Below are 23141 nucleotides of genomic sequence, written 5' to 3' on the forward strand. Positions count from 1 at the left end.
CAGTGAGAGAGAGAGACAGAGAGAAAGGTCTTCCTTTGCCGTTGGTTCACCCTCCAATGGCCGCCGCGGCCGGCGCGCTGCGGCCGGCGCACCGCGCTGATCCGATGGCAGGAGCCAGGAGCCAGGTGCTTTTCCTGGTCTCCCATGGGGTGCAGGGCCCAAGCACCTGGGCCATCCTCCACTGCACTCCCTGGCCACAGCAGAGAGCTGGCCTGGAAGAGGGGCAACCGGGACAGAATCCGGCGCCCTGACCGGGACTAGAACCCGGTGTGCCGGCGCCGCTAGGCGGAGGATTAGCCTAGTGAGCCACGGCGCCGGCCACCAGCATGGTCCTTGACAAGAGCACATCCTGAGGAGTCAAGCAGCCAGCCAGCGTGTAAATTATGGTGCTACCACTTGTTACAATGTGGTTTGGCTAATGTGTCAGCATTTTGTTACTACAACAAAATCCCTGAGCTAGCTCATGAAGAGAAAAGGTTTATTTGGCCTGCAGTTTTAAGTGCTCCATTGGCTTGGCATCTGGTAGGGCTGGCAGATAGCAGTGGTGGAGTGAGTACAGAGGAAGGACCACATGGGGAGCCAGGAAGCCGAGTGGTTGGACCCAGCTTGGGCTTTTCTCTAGAACTGCCTTCCAAGGGCACATCCCCTAGAACCCAAGGACCTCCCACGAGGCCCCACTTCCTGTGAGTTCCACCACCTCCCAGTAGCTCCCTCCTGAGGACAAAGTCTTACACACACTGGCATTTGGGGACTTTGACATCATAGCAGCCAAAATACCTAATAGTGATTTCCTCTTTCATGAAATGCAACTAATAGTACTATCTTAGTCCATTTGTGCTGCTATGACAAAATGCCTGAAACTGGGTACTTTATAAAGAACAGACATTTATTTCTCACAGTTCTGGAGGATGAGAAGTCAGAGATGGAGGCATTGGCAGGTCTTCTGCTAAAGGCCTGGTCACTGCTTCCAAGATGCTGCCTTGAATGGCGCATCTTCTGGTGGGAAGAACGCTGTTCTTTACATGGCAAAAGAACAGAGGAGACAGAACCTACTCCCATATGCCCGTTTTATGGCAACATTAATCCTAAACACCTCTCATTGGGCCCCACCTATGAACACTGGGATTAAGCTTCCGACAAATGAATTTGGAAGGCACAAAAATATTTAAGCCACAGCAAGTACTATGTACTTTTGTGTACATAATATGAATGAGATAATCCACGTCAAGGGCTTGGCACAGGGCCAGACATGGACGACTGCTCAAGAGATAGCAAGTTATTTTTTATTAACAGAGAAACAAGAATGGACTATGCAGAAGGTCCAGTATAGACAGAGAAAGACAAAATGTTTCTGTTGGGGGATGGGGAAGCGTTGGGATCGGTGAGCTGTGTTGGCTGCCTGAAGCTTTGTCCAGGGGAAGGGGAAATCCTGCCTCTGCTCCTATGAGTAAACATTGCAGGCATCAGGCCCAGTGCACCCAGCGCTCAGCGGACCCCAGGGAAAATAACTGAAGTTAGAGAACTCGGGATAACAGGGAGGCTGGACATGGCCATTCCAAGGGAACGGGTCAGTACTCAGCTTACATATTCTCCTGGCAATGTAGGAGGACTCTGTCCATCAAGACATTTGCAGGCCCACATTCAGACCACTCTGGGGGAAGTCGAAAGCCAATTGTGAGACTGTAAGGAAAAGGAAGTAGTTGAATTTTTTGTGCTTGAATTCATCAGGAAATCAAGCGAGACTGAGGTCCCCAAACTTGTTCTGGGCAGCAGATGTCTGCAGAGGAAGAGAAAGGAGCACTGAAGGGGATGTGCCACCAAGGCTGCACATAGCTGAGAGGTGTGGGAGAGGAAGGCTACTGAGAGCTGGTAGTAGGGAAGAAAACCTGGTCTCTGGCATCCTGGTGAAGGGTGGGAGTGCACTATTTACTTCAGCCTTCAGGGGGCGCTCAGGCCTAAGGACAAGCTTCACCCTTTAGCCCAAGCCAGAGGGCTGTGAAGGACTCAAGAAAAGCAGTGACCTCCCCAAGTGAGAAGAGAAGCAAGGCCATCCCTGTCTTGGGTACCCTGAGAAGGATTGCCTCATTCACTGACCAGCACTGGGTGGGCCAACATGAACCAGATGCACACAGTTCTCTACCTCTCTGCTCCTGCCTGAATTTGAGCTTCAAGCTCAGCTGCTTATGCTTCAGAACACTGCTGGTCTAGACCCTGGGGGCAGGGAAGAGGGGGAGAGGGAGAGGACTACGTAGGGGAAGGCTCAGATAATAGTATCTAAGCCATGCTGCGGTAGACAAATTAATCAAGAAACAGCAGTGGAGAAATGGCCATGAGGCACCTTTCCAAGACCAACGGATCCAGGGGTGATGGGGGTCACAGCTTTGTAGGAGAGAGGCCAAGCTGAAAAACTGAAAATTCCGGGAAGAGGACCTAGGATTTCAAAAGCTGAGAGGGAAGGAAAAGGTGAGGGAGGAGCAGCAGCCCCATGTGCCCAGGGCCCAGTAGCAGGGGTGGAGCAGTCCAGCTGGAGATGCCCAGTGAGGATCAGCCATCGGCCAGAGGAGCTCATGTTGCCACGGACTAGGAGGGTCCAGCTCTGCCCACTGACCCATGAGGAAGGAATGATGTCCACAGCACCATTTCATTTGCAAGTCAGGAGAGAACTTTGGGGCTGATGGATGGCAGAGGCCTGGTAACATGTTGTTCTACAGGGCCCAGAAGTCTATGTGTTCCTTTTGAGAGGCACCTTTGCAGGGTAGAAAAGTTCCTGAGACTTTTGCTAAGGTTACTTAAGGGGCTGTCAGGAGTGTGGAGCCACTTCAGAGGGATCAGGGCCCTTTGAGGGTTGGCAAGGGAAAGGGATCCTGAAACCTTAGTCTGGCCCCTGGAGATTCTACACATAATACTTTTCTCACCAGCATCCAAATCTCAGGTGGAAATGGGGCAGATCTGGGGAGTGGTCCCAGAGAGTACCGAGGATAAACAGTATGGCAGATAGCAGATGAGATTCCAGGAGGAAAGGATAGATGCGGGACACTGGAGAAACAGAGCTATCAGAGAGACGGTGACAAGGAAACACGTGAGCCTTTGGTTTCGCTATGCTCCCTATCATGGCATACCTCTAATTCCCAACATTCCCCTTGTTGTTAGAAATTTGGCTGCAACACTAGCAATACCAGTAAGTCCTTAAAATGCATTTTTTCATTCAGCAAATATTGAGTAATGATTATTCCCCAGGTTCTGTTTTACGTGGCAGGGATATGGTGATAAACAAGATAGGTGAAAACAAAGCACACACACACAATCTGTACACAGACGAAATAATTTCAAGTTTTAGTAATAGATGGGAAGGATCTCGCAAGAGTCTGAAATGACTGGGTACAGTGGTCAAGAAAAGCTTCCCTGAGAAGCGTGTAAGCAGGAGTCAGCTGTAAATATTGTGAAACCCCAGTTAGAGTTCTATTTGTTCTGTGATGAGTAAATAAAACATTTCCCCCTTAAGGTGGAAACCACCGAGAAAGACTAATTACAGGTGGTGGCAGTGCTCTCTGGAGGAGAGACACCTCCTCTTCCTGCCCATTACCATCAGCCCTTCCCTCCTAGGCAATTTTGCAAAGCTCATTGCCAACAAGGATTGAGGGGGTTGGGGCTGGATGTTTGATCATAGTGAGACATTATTGTTCCCCAAATCACTTGTCCAGCAGTAAAGCTGAAAAGGCTTGAGAATGCTGCAGAAATGCCGCAATGGAGCCTGGAAAAAGCTGTTGTCTGAGTTATTTCCAAGTTTATCTGTGTATAAGGTTACCGCGGAGTGTATGTTTCAGTGTCTTTCCCTGCCTGGCAGCAGGCTTGACACTTAGTACACAAAAACGTTGCTTTTCTCCTCTTCTCCCCTTTACCATTGTAGAGATAAATTTGGCCACAGAATGGTGATCCTCAGTCTACCCTCACCCCTGAGTATAGGCACCTAGACCCATTGCCAAAGTGATGAGAATCATAGTTGGATGTCAAGAGCATGGGTTAGTCACTGCTGGAAAGTTGCTGAAGGGGGATGGGTTACTGCCGGGAAGAGGGAATATTGGACTCAGATTACTGTCCAGACCCTGACCTTATTTGCAGTGATGACATCAGCCAATATTGGCATAGTCCTGGGAGACAGCTCACTCCCATTGGGGTTGGAAGTAGGGGGTGGAGCTGCTGCCAACTCTATATAAGGAGTTCAAACATGTGCCCAGGGAAGCTCTCCTGTGGCATCTCCAGCTCAGCATGGTTAAGGCATCAGGAATACTCATTGCATTGGGGGTTTGGGGCCTGTGCTGGTCTCTGGCCACTGTCAACTCTGTTCCTCTGTAAGTAGAGCTGGGGCAAGGGACAGAGGATTGGAGTCTGGGCTACAGTAAGATAGGGCTAGTGTGGGGGTCTTGGTCAAGTTTGGGGTCAAGAGTTACAGGTGCTGGATTGGTCCCAATGGGCCTAGACATCTGCCTGTGTTCTCTCTAGGACCAGTGCCCATGGGAATGTTACTGAAGGTGAGAGTGGGACCAAGCCAGAAGCAGATGTGATCGGTGAGGCGCCAACCCCAAAAGTCTATTTGTCTGTTTGTGCCTCTGCATTCTGTCATCTTAACTGATTTTTCTCTCCGCCTGTGCCTCAGAACAGTGCTCAGATGGCTGGAGCTTTGATGCCACCACCCTGGATGACAATGGGACCATGCTGTTTTTTAAAGGTAGGTGGAGGCTGGGGTTGGCTCATTTGGGACCTCAAACTTGGTTCCCTTCATAAGAGGTGTCTCCATTGATGGGAAATCTCAGGAATGATCTAAGGGTGTCTCTGACAGCCTCTCTGTGACTATATCAGTTGGCCAAAGGATTTTTCTGGGTCCTTCAGCAAGTATGGCTTTTTCAGATGAGTTCGTGTGGAAGAGTCACAGAGGGATTCGGGAGTTGATCTCAGAGAGGTGGAAGAATTTCATCGGTCCTGTGGATGCTGCTTTCCGCCATGGTCATACCAGTGTTTACCTGATTAAGGTACTGCTGGGCCAAGAACAGAACCAGGCTGGGAAGTGCTGGAATCAACACTAGAGGCCCTCTCCTGAGAGGCTCTGGCATGGAGCCCACACCAATGGCTGTTGGGTTTACTTCCCCTCTGCCTTCCTTTCCTGAAAAAGCTCAGGCTAAGGGAGTGTGAGTGCATGGGGGCCTGGCAGACACAACGTCCACTAGCTATCCTTCAGCTCTAGTCCTAGTTGTAGGCCAGTCTGCTACATCTCATCCTTTCCTTCCTGGTGACATCTTTCCTTGGATTCTGTGACTCAGCATCAGGTCCTTTTCATATGGCTGGACAGGCTGCTCCCAACAGAAGGGCACCTGGATGAAGTGTGTGAGTGAGGGATGAAATCTAGCCTACTGTGCTCATCAGGTTTCATGCCAGGGCCCACGCTGTGTATGGGCAGAGGAAGGGGGCTTTCTCCTAACTTGCCGAGGGTGCTGTGTGGTAGAGGCAACCCTGACTACCAGCATTGTTTTCCCTCCTGTCCCTTTTCTCTCTCCTCTCAGGTGGCCTGTCCTCAGCCAATGTCCCTTGTGGTTCCACCCTGGCCCTTTCCTGAGTGATCTCAGCCAGACTCTGAGGACGTTGTATTGAGGAAACCAGATCTAGATCTTTCTCCTGTGTTCCAATTTCTTTTATTTCTTTCCAATTTCCTGGCAAAAATCCCTTAGATGTTCCACAACATCTCAAATTCAGAATCCCACAAACTGAACTTAGCATCTTCCTTAGAAACTAACCCCCCTACCTGTGTTCCCTATTTAAGTAAATAGCACCACCAGGTGCCTGGTTCTACAAGCTAGATGTGTATGGGAACTCATGATCTAGTTCTTACATATCTTTTCAGGTTTGTCTCCTCCTCTGCCACATTCTTTCTATGCCAGCCACATGAGATTACATAAGTGATCTGCGCATACTGGCCTTCCTTGCGCTTGGGCTCTTACATGCTGCTCCCTCTGCTGGTAACACCCTTTCCTCACTTGTCCACCTGGAAAATTCCTGCTCATCTTTTAGCTGTTATGCCAAATATTTCCTTTTGACTGTGAAGTCTTCTGGAGCTTTTCTAGGCAGACCTAGCACTCTGCCTGTATCGCCAATGCACTCGTCATGCTTTCCACTCTGATGGCTGCATGGCCGGGACTGTAGGAACCCTTTATGCTTTTGAGCAGTGAGCTCCTCGAAGTCAAAGGCAAAATTTTGTCATCCCCTTTTCCCCAGTGCCTCTCACCATACCTGACAAACAGTAGTCACTCAGCAACTCTTTCTTGAATGAATGCAGAAATAAATGAACATCTGAATGGATGAATGGATGGATGATTATAGGATGACTGTTTGTGGGGGTATTTGCCAGGTTAATGGTGTTGCACATGAGTGTGTCATGAAAGATGGTAATAAGGACTGGATTTTCACAAACTGAGGGTATGTATTGTGCAAAAGGACAGCACACACTGATATCTGCTGATGGATTGAGAATGTGGTGAGCTACAGGAGGATATTCTGTCAGTCTAACTGATCAAAAATGTCTACATGAATGCAGAGTAGCAGTACACAATCAAAAAGAGACTTCTTTTGGATGCAGGGGGACAAAGTCTGGGTATACACTTCTGAAAAGAATGAGAAAGTCTATCCAAAGTCCCTCCAAGATGAGTTTCCTGGAATCCCATTCCCATTGGATGCAGCTGTGGAGTGTCACCGTGGAGAATGCCAAGATGAAGGCATCCTCTTCTTCCAAGGTCAGTCCAGGCTAGAATCCGAGTACCTGCAGTAGTGGAGGGTTGGTGGTGATTGGGTAATTGTGCCCACAGTAGTGGTAGTGTAGTGAGGGTGGTAGTGGAGCCACTGTATGGCTATTTAAGGAAGGAAAATGGAGAATCCAATTATGGTCTAGAGATCAAGTAAGGGGAGGGAGAGGAAGTCATTCTGGTGAAGGTACCTGGGTATAATTCTGCTAAAGGTCCCCATGTTCCCCATGACCCTCTGGACAAATAGACACTCCTCAGTCTCACGTGCAAGGCTCTCCTTGACCCAACTCCTGTTGATCCTCCAGTTTGAATCTTACACCTTTACATTGAATAGTAAGTTTCAGGAACTTTGCTACTTCCTGTTCCCTCAATTTTCTTCATGTTTCCAGCTCTTTCCTCTCTCCGGAGTTCCATCCCTCCCTCTTGTCTGTCCTGTAGCTCCTACTTGGGATTTCAATTCTGTGCTGTGAGCTGCATGTGACCAGTACCATATGTGGCCCAGAGAAAGCACAAAGAAGGGCATAACCCAGCCTCACTGAATGTTTGTTGATTGATTGAGCAAAGGTAACCGCAAGTGGTTCTGGGACTTGACTACTGGAACAAAGAAGGAGCGTTCTTGGCCGGCAGTTGGGAACTGCACCTCTGCCCTGCGATGGCTCGGCCGCTACTATTGCTTCCAGGGTAACCAGTTCCTCCGCTTCAATCCGGTCTCGGGAGAGGTGCCTCCTGGGTACCCTCTGGATGTCCGAGACTACTTCCTATCCTGCCCTGGCAGAGGTGAGAAAGCCCAACCCCTGGGACTTGCTAGAATACATCTACCTTCTCTGAGCCTGTAGACCAGACCCTATGTGCCCCAACTCTCACCTTGTCTCTGTGTTGTAATACCTCAGCCCCACCTTAGCCCCATTTCCATTTGGGCTCTTCCAAATTGTCCTCTTATGGGGAAACCCTCACACTCACCAGCCCCAGCTATCTCTTCCACCTCAATCTTGCTCTGACCTCTGGCCTCCCTGTGTTCCCCTTACCTATTTTTCTCCCCAGGACACAGATCAAGCCATAGGAACAGTACCCAACATGGGCATGAGAGCACACGCTGCGACCCAGATCTAGTCTTGTCTGCAATGGTGTCTGACAACCATGGTGCCACTTATGTCTTCAGTGGTGAGAGATACCTCCATACCTCCTCTCTGCCCCCATCAATTTCACTCGTGCCTCCTAAATCTGACACATTTCTTCCATTTTCCTCACTGCATCCCTTATTTTGTCCCCTGTGTCCCCCACTGTAACATGCCCTTTTGTATCCTTCATCTCCTCTGATGCAGATTTTTCAATCTTGTCTGTTAATGCCTATCTGTCTATCATCCAGCACCATCTCCTCCTGTGTCTGTACGCTCTGCAGACCTCTCTGGGCTCCTATGACTCTCCTTGTCCTCCTTGCCCATGGACATGTGCCTCCATGGACCCCTTTCTTTTGCATTTTCTGAGTCCTCTGGCTTTCACTGAATTTAGGCGTAGGAGCTCCATCTTTTCCCAGGTTTCTAGTTCCATGTACAGGCCTCTGGGCTCCTAATTGCCTGAGGATGAGATATTCCTATCACCGAGAAACAGTCAAGAAGTGTTGGCTCTCTAGACCTTTAGAGGGTGGATTTAAGAGCTTTCTCTGGCTGGTCAGTGTAAACACCCATCCCTTGATCTGTGGCATCAATAGATACCAGCCATCCAGTGATACTAGCAATGTTCTTGGGTAATGAAGCAGCTAGTGGTGAGCTGTGTCCCACATTTGAGAACACCTCCAAGAGGGGGAGTGAGCAATGACATTATACCCAGTGATCAAATACAAAAGGAGGGTAGTAGTAAGACTATCGAATAGTGAAAATACTCCTTTGCTCCTAACACCTGAACTAATAAAATCAGTTACAACTACCAAGTTTTATTGAAAAATGCAGTCACATGAAGAGCATATCTGCTTAGCAGGAATGCACGCTGTAGTGACAACATAGAGTCTTGATGAAACACACATCTAATAGTATGTATATATATATACATATATATATATACACACACAATACAGAAATATACCGAGAACGTATGCCGTAGTGAGAACATACAATTATCAGAGCACACAATGCTGATTAGAGCATGAGAGCATTTGGAGGATACTTGGACACACACACACACACTGAGGGAGAGAGAGAGAGAAGCTGAGAAAAGAAGCCACAGTAACCACACAGAAATGTATATATAGAGAATATAACCAGAGAGATCACAGATCATAGATCACAAAACTTCAAGTCCATGTGGCCATAAAGAGAATGCAGCTGAACTCCTAAATGCAATCTTCTATAGCTGTTATGAGAGTACACAGTGATGGAAAGAACACTACTATGGTAAAATTACTGAACTGAATTGAGTTGAGAACACATTGTCTAGTGAAAACACCAAGGTGACCCACCTATTAAGCACGGTGCTTAAAAAAAAAAAGGGCCAGCGCCGTGGCTCACTAGGCTAATCCTCGGCCTTGCGGCGCCAGCACACCAGGTTCTAGTCCTGGTCGGGGCTCCGGATTCTGTCCCGGTTGCCCCTCTTCCAGGCCAGCTCTCTCTCACTGTCCACTCTGCCTGTCAAAAAAAAAAAAAAAAAAAAAAAAAGGCATGGTGCTGGTCATCTCTGATAAATCTTTCTCCTTTTTGTGCAAGGACCATCATGTTCTCTCCATCTTCTCGACACTACATGATTTTCTTAAAGGTATAGTTGAGGCTCCTGTGTCTACCTTTCCCCTCGGTTCTCTTCAATTACACATCTGTATCCCTCCTCCATTGAAATGGTTCTGAGCAAGGCCACCAGTGTCCTCCAACTTTCCACATCTAATGGTCAGTTCTGTGTCTTCAGCTGACTGCCTCAGAGTGGCATTCACCAGCTCACCACGCCCTTCCTCTCTGAAGACCTTTTTTGTATCTTGACGTCTGGTGTTACTCATCCTTTTGGGCCTCTTTTCTCCCCCATGAACCCTCACTCCCTTGCTGATATTGCCTGGTCCTGGGACTTTAAATACCATTGACATGCTGGTGACTTCCAACCTCCCCTCTTCGGCTTTGACTTTCCACTCCTTTGAGCTTCAGGCTCCAACTCAACTGACTACCTGACATGTTCCTTTGGTGCTGTTATGCACCAAAAACCTAGCCTGTCCAAACTGATTTCTGTCCCCATTGGATATACACACACACACAACATTTTCTCCCTAATCGTTCCCATTTTTGGAAAAAGAAACTATCAGCCACTCAGTTTCTCAGTCCTAAAAAGCTAGCTCATTCATAAAACCTTTCTTTTTCTTTCACTACCCTGACCAATATCAGGTCTATCAGTTTAAGCTGTCAGTTGTGCTTCCAAAATATAGGGTGGTGACCCCTCCACACCTCTCTGTTTATCATGCTGGTCCATGCTGTCATCACTTCTAAGCTGGACAACTGCAGGATATCCTGGCAGGATTCCCTGATTGCACAATTAAAGCTTCATGTGGTGCTCAACAGAAGCCACAATGATCTTTTTAAAAATAAGCTAGAACATATCACAGCCTTGCTGAAAACCTTCTCTTTGCTTCCTTTTCATGGTTAAAAATCCTTCCCAGGCCTGTATAACCTGGCCTCTGCCTCCCTCTCTTTCAAGCCACTCACCTGCTCCTCTGTATTCCAGTCACATCACCTTCTTTTTTTAGCTCAAAAATGATCTCTTTAGAAGAGCCCCTCATTCTCCTCACCTTTGCTCCATTATCCTGTCTTATTTTCTTTATAGCTTTTAATTCTACCTGAAAGCATTCTCTTTCTTTCTTTCTCTTTCTGATTGTTCTCTCTCAGTCTGGCAAGATCTGTGAGAGTAGGTGACTTGTCTGCCTTGTTGACTATTAAATTCCAGGCTCTAGAATGACAGTCAGTGCCTCTAAGGTGCTCAAAAATATTTGATATTCTTGCTATGTCCATAGCTCTGTTTGTAGCTGTGAACTGAGTATGCAGTGGTGATTGACATATCCACCTTCTCCTCTTCTTCAAGCTACCTGTGTAGGGTCTCAGCTTTGAGAACCAGACCATGCTGCTCTCTGTGCAGAGGAAATAAATGACGAGCTTGTAATCTATCAACAGCTAATACACTGGTTACCCTGCAACCAATTTAATGTGGTACTATGTGAAAATATGGGTTAGGCCATCAGATTTCATCTCTGAAAATCTGACCAGGGAAAGAGAACAACTGAGGGAGTCACCAGTTGGAGCTGAGGCTGAAAAATCATGAAGTGGAAGGAAGATGAGAAAGGGAAAAGAGGAAAGGTCATTTGGCTCTGCAGTTGAAATTCTGCTTAGGACACCTGCATCCCCTATCAGAATGCCTGGTTGGATCCCAGCTCCACTTCCCATCTGGCTTCCTGCTAACGCGTGCCTTTTAAGGCAGCAGACCATGGCCCAAGTACTTTTGTCTCTTTCTCCCGCATGGGAGACTCAGCTTGAGTTCCTGCCTCTTGGTTGTGGCCTGGCCCAGCCCTGACTGTTGCAGGTAATTTGGGGGATTAAACCAACAGATGGAAGCTCCCTCACCGTCTCTTTGCCTTTCAAATAAAAGTGAAAATACATAAATAAAATTTAGAAATAAAAGAAAGTGGGAGAACAAAACTGAGGTGCTGGGCTGACTACTCCCCCATCCTCCTGCCACCTCATTGGGACTGGAGAGCACAGCCAGAGTGAGAACACTCAGTGGAAATTTTTGGTGGTGCTTCCATTTTAACTTCTGGCCACCGTACCTCATTACTTGTAATCCTATCTTGGTACATGAACACCTGAGATACAAAGGGAGCCCCTGCCAAACTCCAAAGTGTGGGCCTTACCTGGAAACCTGACCACTGTTCTGCTTGCTGGCCTTCCCATCAGATCTCTGCTGATTCTAGTTCTAGCCGGCCCCCAGTGCCCCACACTGCTGACCAAGTGTTGCACACCTCTTCCTTCTTAGCCTCTGGATGCATCCTCTCCCTCTCTGACTCATCCCTGCATTTCCCCTAGCCTCTTGTTTGCCTGGGCTTTTACCACCAGCACTAGAGCTACCTATAATACCTCACAGGGTCCCACTACTGGCGCCTGGACACCAACCGGGATGGGTGGCATAGCTGGCCCATTGCTCATCAGTGGCCACAAGGTCCTTCAACAGTGGATGCTGCCTTTTCCTGGGAGGATAAACTCTATCTGATCCAGGTGTGTTTTGGGAAAGAGGCTTGGAGTTGAGAGAGTGGAATAAAAATGTCCAGCTTCATATTGATTGGGGTCCTTTGTCCTCCAGGACACCAAGGTATATGTCTTTCTGACAAAAGGAGGCTATACCCTGGTAAATGGTTACCCAAAGCGGCTGGAGAAGGAACTTGGAAGCCCTCCTGGGATAAGCCTTGAGGCTGTGGATGCGGCCTTTGTCTGTCCTGGGTCTTCTCGGCTCCACATCATGGCAGGTGAGAGGCTTCTGGGTGGTAAGGGGTGACTTGTTCTGCTTCCTGTCCATGGTGTAGATCTCCACCAGGGCACACAATGGGATGGATCAGGATTCCTGTGACATGGAAGTCATGTTATGTTTGGTGCCTTCTTCCTAGGACGGCGTCTGTGGTGGCTGGACCTGAAGTCTGGAGCTCAAGCCACGTGGACAGAACTTCCTTGGCCTCATGAGAAGGTTGACGGGGCCCTGTGTATGGAAAAGCCCCTTGGCCCCAACTCATGTTCTACCAGTGGTCCCAACTTGTACCTCATCCATGGCCCCAATTTGTATTGCTACAGCGATGTGGACAAACTCAATGCAGCCAAGAACCTCCCCCAGCCCCAGAGAGTGTCCAGACTCCTGGGCTGTACTCACTGAGGTGCCTTCCGACATGAATCTGGCCCAGCTCCTCCTCCCTGATTTCCTCACAATAAAGCCAGATTTCTTCTTCACTTAAATCCAAGTGCCTTGGTTGTTGAACAATCTTACTTTTTCCTTTGAGTTGAAAAGTTAATGATTTCTCTTTTGAGGCTCTCAAGCTTAAACAGGACTTCAGGAAGCAAGGAAGAGGAGGAATAAGGGACAAATCTCATTTCTGAGAGGGCTCCCATTCGCTGGTTCACATCCCAAATGCCCATAAGGGTTATAGCTCCCAAAGCTGGGAGCTAAGAACTCAATTCTAACTCAGATCTCCCACATAGGTGGCGGGAATCTAATCACTTGAGACATCATCACTGCTTCCCAGGGGCTGCATTAGCAGGAAACTGGAAGCAGGAGGAGGATCCAGGAATTAAACCCATGTATTGCAATTTGGGATGGAGGTGTCCTAACAGGTGACCTAACTGCTTATACTTGGGGCACAGATGACCCCAAATCCAGATTATAGACTGGCTTTTTCTAGACTATGTACACATAGTGAGCAAAAGAGGACCAGAATAGGAGGACAAATTGCTGAGTTTACACAGCATAGGGCAGAGCTAGGACTCTGACCCAATCTGCTAATAATTGACCAGGGCTTGGCCCCAAGGCATCAGGAACCTTAGGGCCAGGGGATAGCTCTGCTTGTGCAAAGTGGATTGGCTCAGAGTTGCTGTGCAGGAGCTTAACACCATACAGAAGACAGGCTTCGGTTGCCATGGGAGTGAAGTTGAGGTTGGTGAAACAAAGACACCAACTCATTGTCAAAGGTAAGTTGGAGAGAAGAAAGAAGGATGAATGAGAGACCTGATACCATGAAACACACTGATAGAACACAGCCTAAGGAATGGGGGCTGCTGGGGGATGGGCTTCCTGTTGGAGCCATAGGAGCTTGGTTAGCAGACAGGATCTGACCTACCCTTTCAATCTCCTGGATGTCTGTACCACAGGTGTTGCTTGTATAAAGATTGCAATGCTTGGTTCTTTTCTGGTCATAAACTGACCAAGGCTTTACGTCCCAAACTGCTAACAACCATTTGACTAATGAGTAGACTTTAACTGAGACCCTACACCTCTTCTATCTTTCCAACTTGGTTGAGGCTGGAAGTTGGTTTGTTTTAGGCTTAAAAAATAGCCCAAGGGGGCCCTTACTCTGAGCTTTCAAGTCCTAGCTTCAACTGCCTTCTGTGAAGTAGGTGTATTTCTAACCACCTTCCAATGACAATGAATATGGACTCAAATCCATTCCCTGGAGTCCCTCAGGAAGGGACCCTGTCAGTCAACTAAGACTGTGGACCCTGGCCTCATCTGGTTTAGGCCTTATCAGCCCCTCCTGACCTAACTGTTCCTTGGATTGTGAGGTTTCAGTGGTAGTAGATCAACAGACTCCTTTGCTGTGAGAAGCCAGGCCATGAACTGGTTCCATCCTTAAGAGCTGGGAGTAGGGAGAGGGTGAATGAGTCTGAGCTTCTCTGATTGGAATCCACTTAGGAAGTTGCTTAGGGCTGGGGATAGAGGTTAGGGGCCAGGCATCAGGGATGTGAGATCCACTCCTAAAGAGTGTCTCGAGCTTTCTCTTTCATCTCTGGTGGTGTCTGCTTGGTTTCCCCATGAGGTTGCCAGCCAGTCTGAGGGTGGAGATAAAGCCAGAGTCTTAGGTTTGGGCCTTATTAAGTCTATGAGGTACACCTGGGGCCACCATTGCATCCTGCAAGGGTGCTTATGGCAATCTAAATACTGACTGAAAATTCTGGTACTCAAGGTTAACTCCCTCCTCTCTGTTGATGGGGCAGTACTGTCTCCTCTTCCATGTCTCCTCCCACCTGTTCCCTGACAGGAAGCCTCAGCCTTCCTAGAGTTAACTCCCAGAAAAGGTTTGTCTCAGTCCACTTGGGCTGCTATAACCAAATCCTTTAGACTGAACAATTTATAAACAATAAAAACTTATTCCTCATAGTTCTGGAGGCTAAAAAATCCAAGATCCAGGCTCCAGCGGATTCATTATTTGATGAGGACTTGTGCTTCAAAGGCACCTTCTTGCCATATGCTTATGTGGTTGCTCTGCCCTCACAAGGTAGAGAGGAGACAAGCAGGACCAGCTTGTGGCACAACAAGGTAAATCTCTGCCTGCGATACCAGCATCCCATATGGGCCCTGGTTCAAAACCAGGTGCTTCACTTCTAATCTGGCTCCCTGTTAATGCACCTGGGAAAGTACCATAAGATGGCCTAAGTTCTTGGTCCCCTGCACTCACATGGGAGATCTGAATGAAGCTCTGGGCTCCTGGCTTTGGCCTGGCCCAGCTTCCTGTCATTGCAGCCACTTGGAGAGTGAACCAGTAGATGGAAGATCTCTGATTCTAGCCTCTCTCTCTCTAACTCTGCCATTCAAATAAATACAAACAAAATAAAATAAAATATACAGAAACCACTTTAGATGTTCCAAGTAGAGAATGATTTAACACAAGGAATTTTTTTAAAGTGTGTGTGGGGGGGGGGGCAGCACTGTGGTTTAGGGGATTAAACCGACACCTTCAGCACCTGCATTCTATATGCTGGCAGTTCAAGACCCAGGCTGCTCGCTTGCTTTTTTTTCTTTCTTTTTTAGATTTATTTGTTTGTTTGAAAGGTAGATTTACAGAGAAGCAGAGGCAGAGAGAGAGACAGAGAAAGAGAGAGAGAGAGGGAGAGGTGTCTTTTTTTTAAAGACTTATTTATTTATTTGAAAGGGTTACATAGAGAGAGAAGGAGAGACAGAGAGAAAGAGGTCTTCCATCCACTGGTTCACTCCCCAGATGGCCGCAATGGCTGGAGCTGCGCCGATCGGAAGCCAGGAGCCAGGAACTTCTTCCGGGTCTCCCACACAGGTGCAGGGGCCCAAGGACTTAGGCCCTTCTAGTGCTTTCCCAGGCCATAGCAGAGAGCTGGATTGGAAGTGGAGCAGGTGGGACTCGAACTAGCACCCACATGGGATGCTGGCACTGCAGGCGGTGGCTTTACCTGCTAACCCACAGCACTGGCCCCTGCTCCTCTTCTGATCCAGCTCTCTGCTAATGCTCCTGGGAAAGCAGCAGAAGTGGCTCAACCAGCATCATATTGAATGGGGAAAAGTTGGAGGCATTTCCACTGAAAACTGGCACCAGACAGGGATGCCCACTCTCACCATTGCTATTCAATATAGTCCTAGAAGTGTTAGCCAGAGCCATCAGGCAAGAAAAAGAAATTAAAGGGATACAAATGGGAAAGGAGGAAGTTAAACTATCCCTATTTGCAGATGACATGATACTATATATAGGGGACCCGATAAACTCCTATAAGAGACTACTGGAACTCATAGAAGAGTTTGGTAAAGTAGCAGGATACAAAGTCAACGCTCAGAAATCAACAGCCTTTGTATACACAGACAATGCCAGGGCCAGGGAAGAACTACTAAGATCAATCCCATTCACAATAGCCACATAAACAATAAAGTACCTTGGAATAAATTTAACCAAGGAGGTCAAAGACCTCTATGATGAACATTACAAAACACTAAAGAAAGAAATAGAAGACGACACAAAAAAATGGAAAAACTTGCCATGCTCATGGATTGGAAGAATCAATATCATCAAAATGTCCATTCTCCCAAAAGCAATTTACAAGTTCAATGCAATACCAATCAAAATACCAAAGTCATTCTTCAAAGACCTAGAAAAAACGATGCTGAAATTCATATGGAGAAACAGGAGACCCAGAATAGCTAAAGCAATCCTTTACAATAAAAACAAGGCCGGAGGCATCACAATTCCAGACTTCAAGGCATACTACAGGGCAGTTATAATCAAAACAGCCTGGTACTGGTACAAAAACAGATGGATAGACCAGTGGAACAGAATAGAAACACCGGAGATCAATCCAAACATCTATAACCAACTCATATTCGACAAAGGACCTAAAACCAACCCCTGGAACAAGGACAACCTCTTCAACAAATGGTGCTGGGAAAACTGGATGTCCACATGTCGCAGTATGAAGCAAGACCCCTACCTTACACCTTATACAAAAATCCACTCAACATGGATCAAAGAACTAGAGATGCGCCACAACACCATGAAACTAATTGAGAGCATAGGGGAAACCTTTCAAGATAACGGAATAGGCGAAGAATTCCTGGAGAAGACCCCACAGGCACGGGTAATCAAAGATAAAATAAACAAATGGGATTACCTCAAATTGAAGAGTTTCTTAACAGCAAAGGAAACAGTCAGGAAAGCGAAGAGGCAACCAACAGAATGGGAGACGTTATTCCCAGACCACACAACAGATAAAGGATTAACAACTAGAATCTACACAATGATCAAAAAAACACCACAGAATCAAAACAAACAACCCAATAAAAAAATGGGCCAAGGACCTTAACAGACATTTTTCAAAAGAGGAAATCCAAATGGCCAACAGACACATGAAAAAATGCTCAGATCCCTAGCCATCAGGGAAATGCAGATCAAAACCACAATGAGATTCCACCTCACTCCAGTTAGATTGGTTTACATACAGAAATCAACCAACAACAGATGCTGGCGAGCATGTGGAGAAAAAGGGACACTAATCCACTGTTGTTGGGAATGCAAACTGGTAAAGCCACTATGGAAGACAGTCTGGAGAATCCTCAGAAACCTGAATATAGCACTACCACAGGACCCAGCCAGCCCACTCCTTGGAATATACCCAAATGGAATTAAAGGGGTGAAAAAAGCCATTTGCACCTCAATATTTGTTGCAGCTCAATTCACAAAAGCTAAGACATGGAATCAACCTAAATGTCCATCAACGGATGACTGGATAAAGAAACTATGGGATATGTACTCTATGGAACACTATACAGCAGTAAAAAACAATGAAATCCGGGCATTTACAACAAAATGGAAGAAGCTGGAAAACATCATGCTGAGTGAAATAAGCCAGTCCAAAAGGGACAAATATCACATGTTCTCCCTGATCGATGGCAACTAAACGAGCACCTAAAATGATACCCATTGAAGTGAAATGGACACTATGAGAGACAATGACATGAGCAGCCCTTGTCTAGACTGTTGAGGAACAACTTACTATTTTGTTCCTTTAGTATTTTTGTTGTTGTTGTTGTTGTTGCTCGGTTTGCTCTACACAAGACCACTAGTTGAACTCTGCAATCAATGCACAACCATTCTTAAGCGTTTAAAAATTAACAGAAAATTGATATCTGTGAAACATAGGAGTGGGAATAAGAGAGGGAGGAGATATATAGGACGGCACATACTCACTCAGACCTACCTCCAAAAGTGGAACTAGAAATGTGCCAGGGGATTTCAACTCATCCTTACCAAGGAGGCAGGTACCAAGTCCAGCACACTTGGTAAAGTGATAAGTATAAATACACAACTGATCAAAAAGATAGGGTAAGTGTCGAAGAGATTACACAAATAAGACCAGTGTAAGCAAATAATGAAAGATAGAATCAAAAGGGAGAGAATGATCCTGCGGGGGAAGCAGGACACACAGCAGACTCATAGAATGGCAAATGCCCAAAACAGCACTCCTGCCTCAGAATCAACCCTTGGGACATTCGGATCTGACTAAAAGGTCCATGAGAGTCTCACAGGCATGGAAAGCCATGACACGGTGGCAAAAAACAATCTAAATGAAGGATTCTGGTGAACAACACCCCAGCAGAAGGATCAGGCCATCAAGGAGAGAGGCGCTTTTCTCTGAAGGGAGGAAGGAACCTCCACTGTGATATGGCCTGGACTAAACAAATTCAGAGTTGGTGAACTCAAGGGGCTTCCATAGCCTAGACAGCTCATAGCAAGTCTCGGGTGATTGCTGACATCATAAACAAGAGTGCCAATTGTTAAATCAACAACGGGAGTTACTGGGTTCATGCTCCCCACGTAGGATCTCTGTCCTTAATATGTTTAACTATGAAACTCAAAAACAACACTACTAGTCGAACAATACCCTATATCTGGTTCGGTTGTGTGAGTGCAGCCTGTTGAAATCCCTGCTTAGTATATACTAAGTTGATCTTCAGTATATGAAGGTAATTGAAAATGAAACGTGATGAATGGCGGGATGGGAGAGGGAGTGGGAGAGGGGAGGGCCACTGGAGGGAGGGAGGTGGGGGAGGGAAGCCACAACAATACAAAAGTTGCATTTTATATTCTACCTAAAACTATTGGTTGAACTCTGTAATTAATACACAATTACTCTTAGGTGTTTAATTAATGCTATAACTAGTACTCAAATAGTACTATACACTTTGTGTTTCTGTGTGGGAGCAAAATGTGGAAATCATTACTTAATATATGCTAAATTGATCTTCTGTATATAAAGATAATTGAAAATTAATCTTGATGTGAAGGGAAGGGGAGAGGGAGTGGGGGAGGGGAGCGTTGTGGGTGGGAGGGAAGTTACGGGGGAGAGGAAGCTATTGTAATTCATAAGCTGTACTTTGGAAATTTATGCTCATTAAATAAAAAAAAAAGTGGCCCAGGTGCTTGGGCTCCTGCACCCACTTGTGAGACCTAGGTGGAGCTCCTGGCTCCTGGTATTGGCCCGGCCCAGCCCTGGCCATTGGGGCCATTTGGAGAGTGAACCAGCAGAAGGAAGACTTCTCTCTCTCTGTACCTCCCTCTCTAATTCTGCCTTTCAAATAAATACATAAATCTAAAAGAAAAAAAAATGTTGTGGGGAGGTTTGGAGACACATAAAAGGAAAAGCGTAGTTACCCAACAATCAGGAAGCTACTAGCTATCTCAGTTACAGAAGCAAAAGAGAGAAAGGCATTACCCAAAGATCAAGAAGCTGGAGCCCACAAATCACCACTGATGCTACTGGAACCACCTCCACTTTCGCTAGGCATGGACCACTGCTACTGATGTTGCCAAAGGCATTGCCAGAAATGGAAGGGCTTTTCCCTTCCTCCTACCTTCAGACCAAGCCAGAACCCTGCTGACAGTGAGTCTGAGAACTGAGGCTTTCAAATTGCTACCCTTGATAGAACAGGGGCAGTATAGAAAGAATAGTGGATATAGAAATTAGTACCAACTAGCAATATCTGCCACATGTATTCTATTCAACGTAACTCTTGGTTGCAAGTGGTAAAACCCAACTTAAAATGGTAAAAACAGGGGCCAGTGCTGTAGCGTAGGGGGATAAGCCTCCACCCCGCGGTGCCAGAATCCCACATGGGCGCTGGTTCATGTCCTGGCTGCTCCTCTCCCAATCCAACTCTCTGCTATGACCTGGGAAAGCAGTGGAAAATGGCCCAAGTTCTTGGGCCCCTGCACCTGCATGGGAGACCCAGAAGAAGCTCCTGGCTCCTTGCCTTTGGATCAGCTCAGCTCCAGCCATTGAGGCCATCTGGGGAATGAACCAGCGAATGGAAGATTTCTCTCTCTTTCTGCTTCTGCTTCTCTCTGTAATTCTACCTCTCAAATAAATAAATAAAATCTTTAAAAATAAACAAAATGGTATAAACAAAAATGGAATTTACTGACTTATGTAGCTGAAAAATCCACCTTTGACTTCAAGCCAAGCTGGAAATTGTTAAATTGGTGTTAGGAAGCATCTGTTTGTCTACATCCCTGAGCTCTGCTTTTTTTGAGTTGGCTTCATTCGCTGGAGGGCCAGCCTTCTAATGGTAAGATGTCTATCAGGCTTATACTAGCACCTCTTGCCCAATAATTCCAGGAAATTTCATGGATTTGCTTTCCACTGGCAGAGAAATAATGCTGGGCATATAACAACAATGGCAACAACACAGATATTCACAACAGGATAGCATTTATCCTTGTTTTTCTTCTTCCCCATCCAACACTCCATCCCTCCCTGAGCTAAAGACTTTGAAAATATTGATATTATTAGACATGGAATATACCTTCCCAGCTTCCATATTTTAAATTACCTATTAAACTCCTGCCCTTACCTCTATCCCTTCTCTCTACAAGGTTAAGTCATCCAGTTCTTCCAAGTGAGCTGTGATCCCCCCCATTGTCTCCAGCATCTCATTCACTCATCTTCTTTATCTTAAAATGCATCTTCTCTACTGTTGTTTTTGGTAATTCATAGCCATGTTTGAGTCTCAACCATCTTAAAAAAAAAAAACGATAAAAAGAAAATTTGTGGAACTGAAAGATAAACTTCATTTAATTTTTCAATTTTAAGTTATTGATATTCTTTTTGGTTAACAAATCACTAATTGTACACATTTATGGAATACAACTTGACATTTGATAAATGCAGAATGATTAACTCAAATTGATTAATATATCCATTACCTTGCTTACCTATTTTTTATGGTGAGACAATTGAAATTTATTCTTGGTTATTTTGAAATATACAACACATTATTATTGTAAGGTCCCGGGTTTCAGCACCAATGTAAGGCCACCACAAAACACACCAGACACCGTAAGGGGAAGGGTTTATCGGGGAAAACCCAGAAGGCCAGAGGGAAGGGGTGAGGAAGGAAAAAGAGAAAGGAGAGTGTAAAGGAGAGAGAGACAGAGAGGAGAGGAGCTATCGAGGAGAGGAGAGAGCAGAGAGGAGCCGAGAAAGAGAGGGAGAGGAGAGAGGGGAGTGAGGGAGAAGCCAAAAGAGAGCAGAGAGACAGCGAAGGAGGGGGAAAAAGAGAGAAAGAGAGAGAGAGAGCAAGAGACGAGAGGAGAGAGAGAAGCAGAGAGAGAGCCACGTGTTCAAGAACAGGTCCTTTTCAACTTTGCCAGAGGGCGGGCAGGGAAGCAGGAGCAATGAATCCCATTAGGATGGGGGTGGAGCTTGACAGTGGTGGTTGGGCCATGTGGCCACCTGGCTTCCAGCAATGGCGGCGGGGGCTAGAGCCTAGGATGGTGTCAGGGTATAGATCACGCCATAAATAAGACTGTGCCACTTTCCTAACATTCCCCCCTTTTGTTTTTTATAAAGCAGGAGTTGTATGGGATTACATTTGTCCCAAAAGTCAAGGAGGGGTAGAGGGACAATGAACTGTCTTTAGAGCTACTTCCTGCTGATATGGGGTGACGAGGCACTCTTCGCTGGCATGGGGTGATGTCTCAAGCCGCTGTCTCTTGGGTGGGGAGCCGAGTATATCCCTGTAGCAGCATTTGGTTGACTGCCTGGTTGCCGAAGGCCTTGGTTTGTTCCATTGTCACCTGCTGTAAACACTTAAGCAGACATTGTAGTATAAAAGACAGGGTGAGAATAGCAACCAATGATCCTAAGAGTGGCATTAACCAGGTAATGAGAGGATTTCATAAAGGAGAGGAAATGAGGGGGGAGGTCTCTGGACCCTTGTGGGGACTGTTTGATGGATGTGGTTTAAAGCTGATCCCAACCAAGACTGGGAGAAAGGCCACTCAACTTTTGTGAGTAGAGGAGTTTGTCTGCAGAGAAATTCTGAACAATCATACAACGTTAAGTGGAGGAGAGGTACATCAATATACAGAGGTTGGGGGTAGAGTCACTGATGTTAGAGTAGAGGCTATGATTACAAAGGAATGAGGCCCAAGTGGGCTAGATACAAAGGACAAAGTAATTATCAGAGGACCTAACAGAGGTTCTGTCTAAGCCACGAATAAGTTCTCCAATTGAGAGGCAAACATAAACTGACATAAGAGGCTTGATAATAATCTGGTGGGCTTTGAGGCCTTGTATGTTATGAGGCCCAGACTCATCTATGTCTTCACATGAGGTACATCCTAAGGGAGGTATGAACCTCCTTGGGGAGGCACCCTGTTGACATCCATTACCTCTGGCCTGGGAGGAGAGCTGACCAGGTAAAGGCAGGTGGCATCTCTAACAGGAAATTTATAGTTCTGCTTGCAATGTTGCTGACCCTACTTGGTCATCCACTCAGCAGCAGTGGTCACCTTGGAAACTGGGCTGAGTGAAGAAGGGCTTTTCAGTTTGGAGCCAACGAGATCTGTGGCTCTGACCTGAAGTCTTTTGACTCCAGGGCAGTTTCATTTCCAGTGATCCAACTCTTGGCTGGCAGAGCTGCCAGGGCTCTTCACAAGCTGACTTCTGCTGAAGCCCAGGCTTACCACATTGAAAGCCATTGCAGTGGACTGGCCTGTTGGGTCTCCTTGATGGCAGATCACTGCACAGAGCTACATTTAATAGGCCTGCCACCTACCTTTACATTTCTTCTGATGCCTAGCTTTCTTTTCCTCCTGGTTTTTATTAAAGCAGACCAGAGGATGCAAGTCAAGGGGGTGCACAAGTCCCATGTTTAATCTTCGGTGGCCTAAACTAGAAATCTGTAGTCACAGGCGTGTTTTGTAGTGGTTTTTCTGAGGTAGACATGCCCATGAGAAAAGCCATGTCCTCACTTAAAGCTTTCCCTTTTTTGGTCTGAAAGAGAGATTTTGCCTGTTTACTGTGCCCATGGAAAAGTAAACCTGGCTGTGAAATTATAATTTAA

General features: G+C 46.5%; 1 protein-coding gene across 1 annotated transcript; it reads left to right on the plus strand.

Annotated features, from left to right (window-relative positions):
• The first annotated feature begins 4264 nt into the window (after nt 1-4264).
• On the plus strand, nt 4265-12742 carry HPX (hemopexin). The gene is given in 10 exon segments (NM_001082760.1): nt 4265-4349; nt 4501-4565; nt 4655-4726; nt 4906-5027; nt 6626-6779; nt 7353-7565; nt 7830-7949; nt 11886-12016; nt 12102-12264; nt 12403-12742. Coding segments are annotated over 10 exon segments (1383 nt in total). The 5' UTR covers nt 4265-4266; the 3' UTR covers nt 12663-12742.
• The last annotated feature ends 10399 nt before the right edge of the window (nt 12743-23141 follow it).

The sequence above is a fragment of the Oryctolagus cuniculus genome, chromosome 1 (assembly GCF_964237555.1).
Source record: "Oryctolagus cuniculus chromosome 1, mOryCun1.1, whole genome shotgun sequence".
Taxonomy (NCBI): domain Eukaryota; kingdom Metazoa; phylum Chordata; class Mammalia; order Lagomorpha; family Leporidae; genus Oryctolagus; species Oryctolagus cuniculus.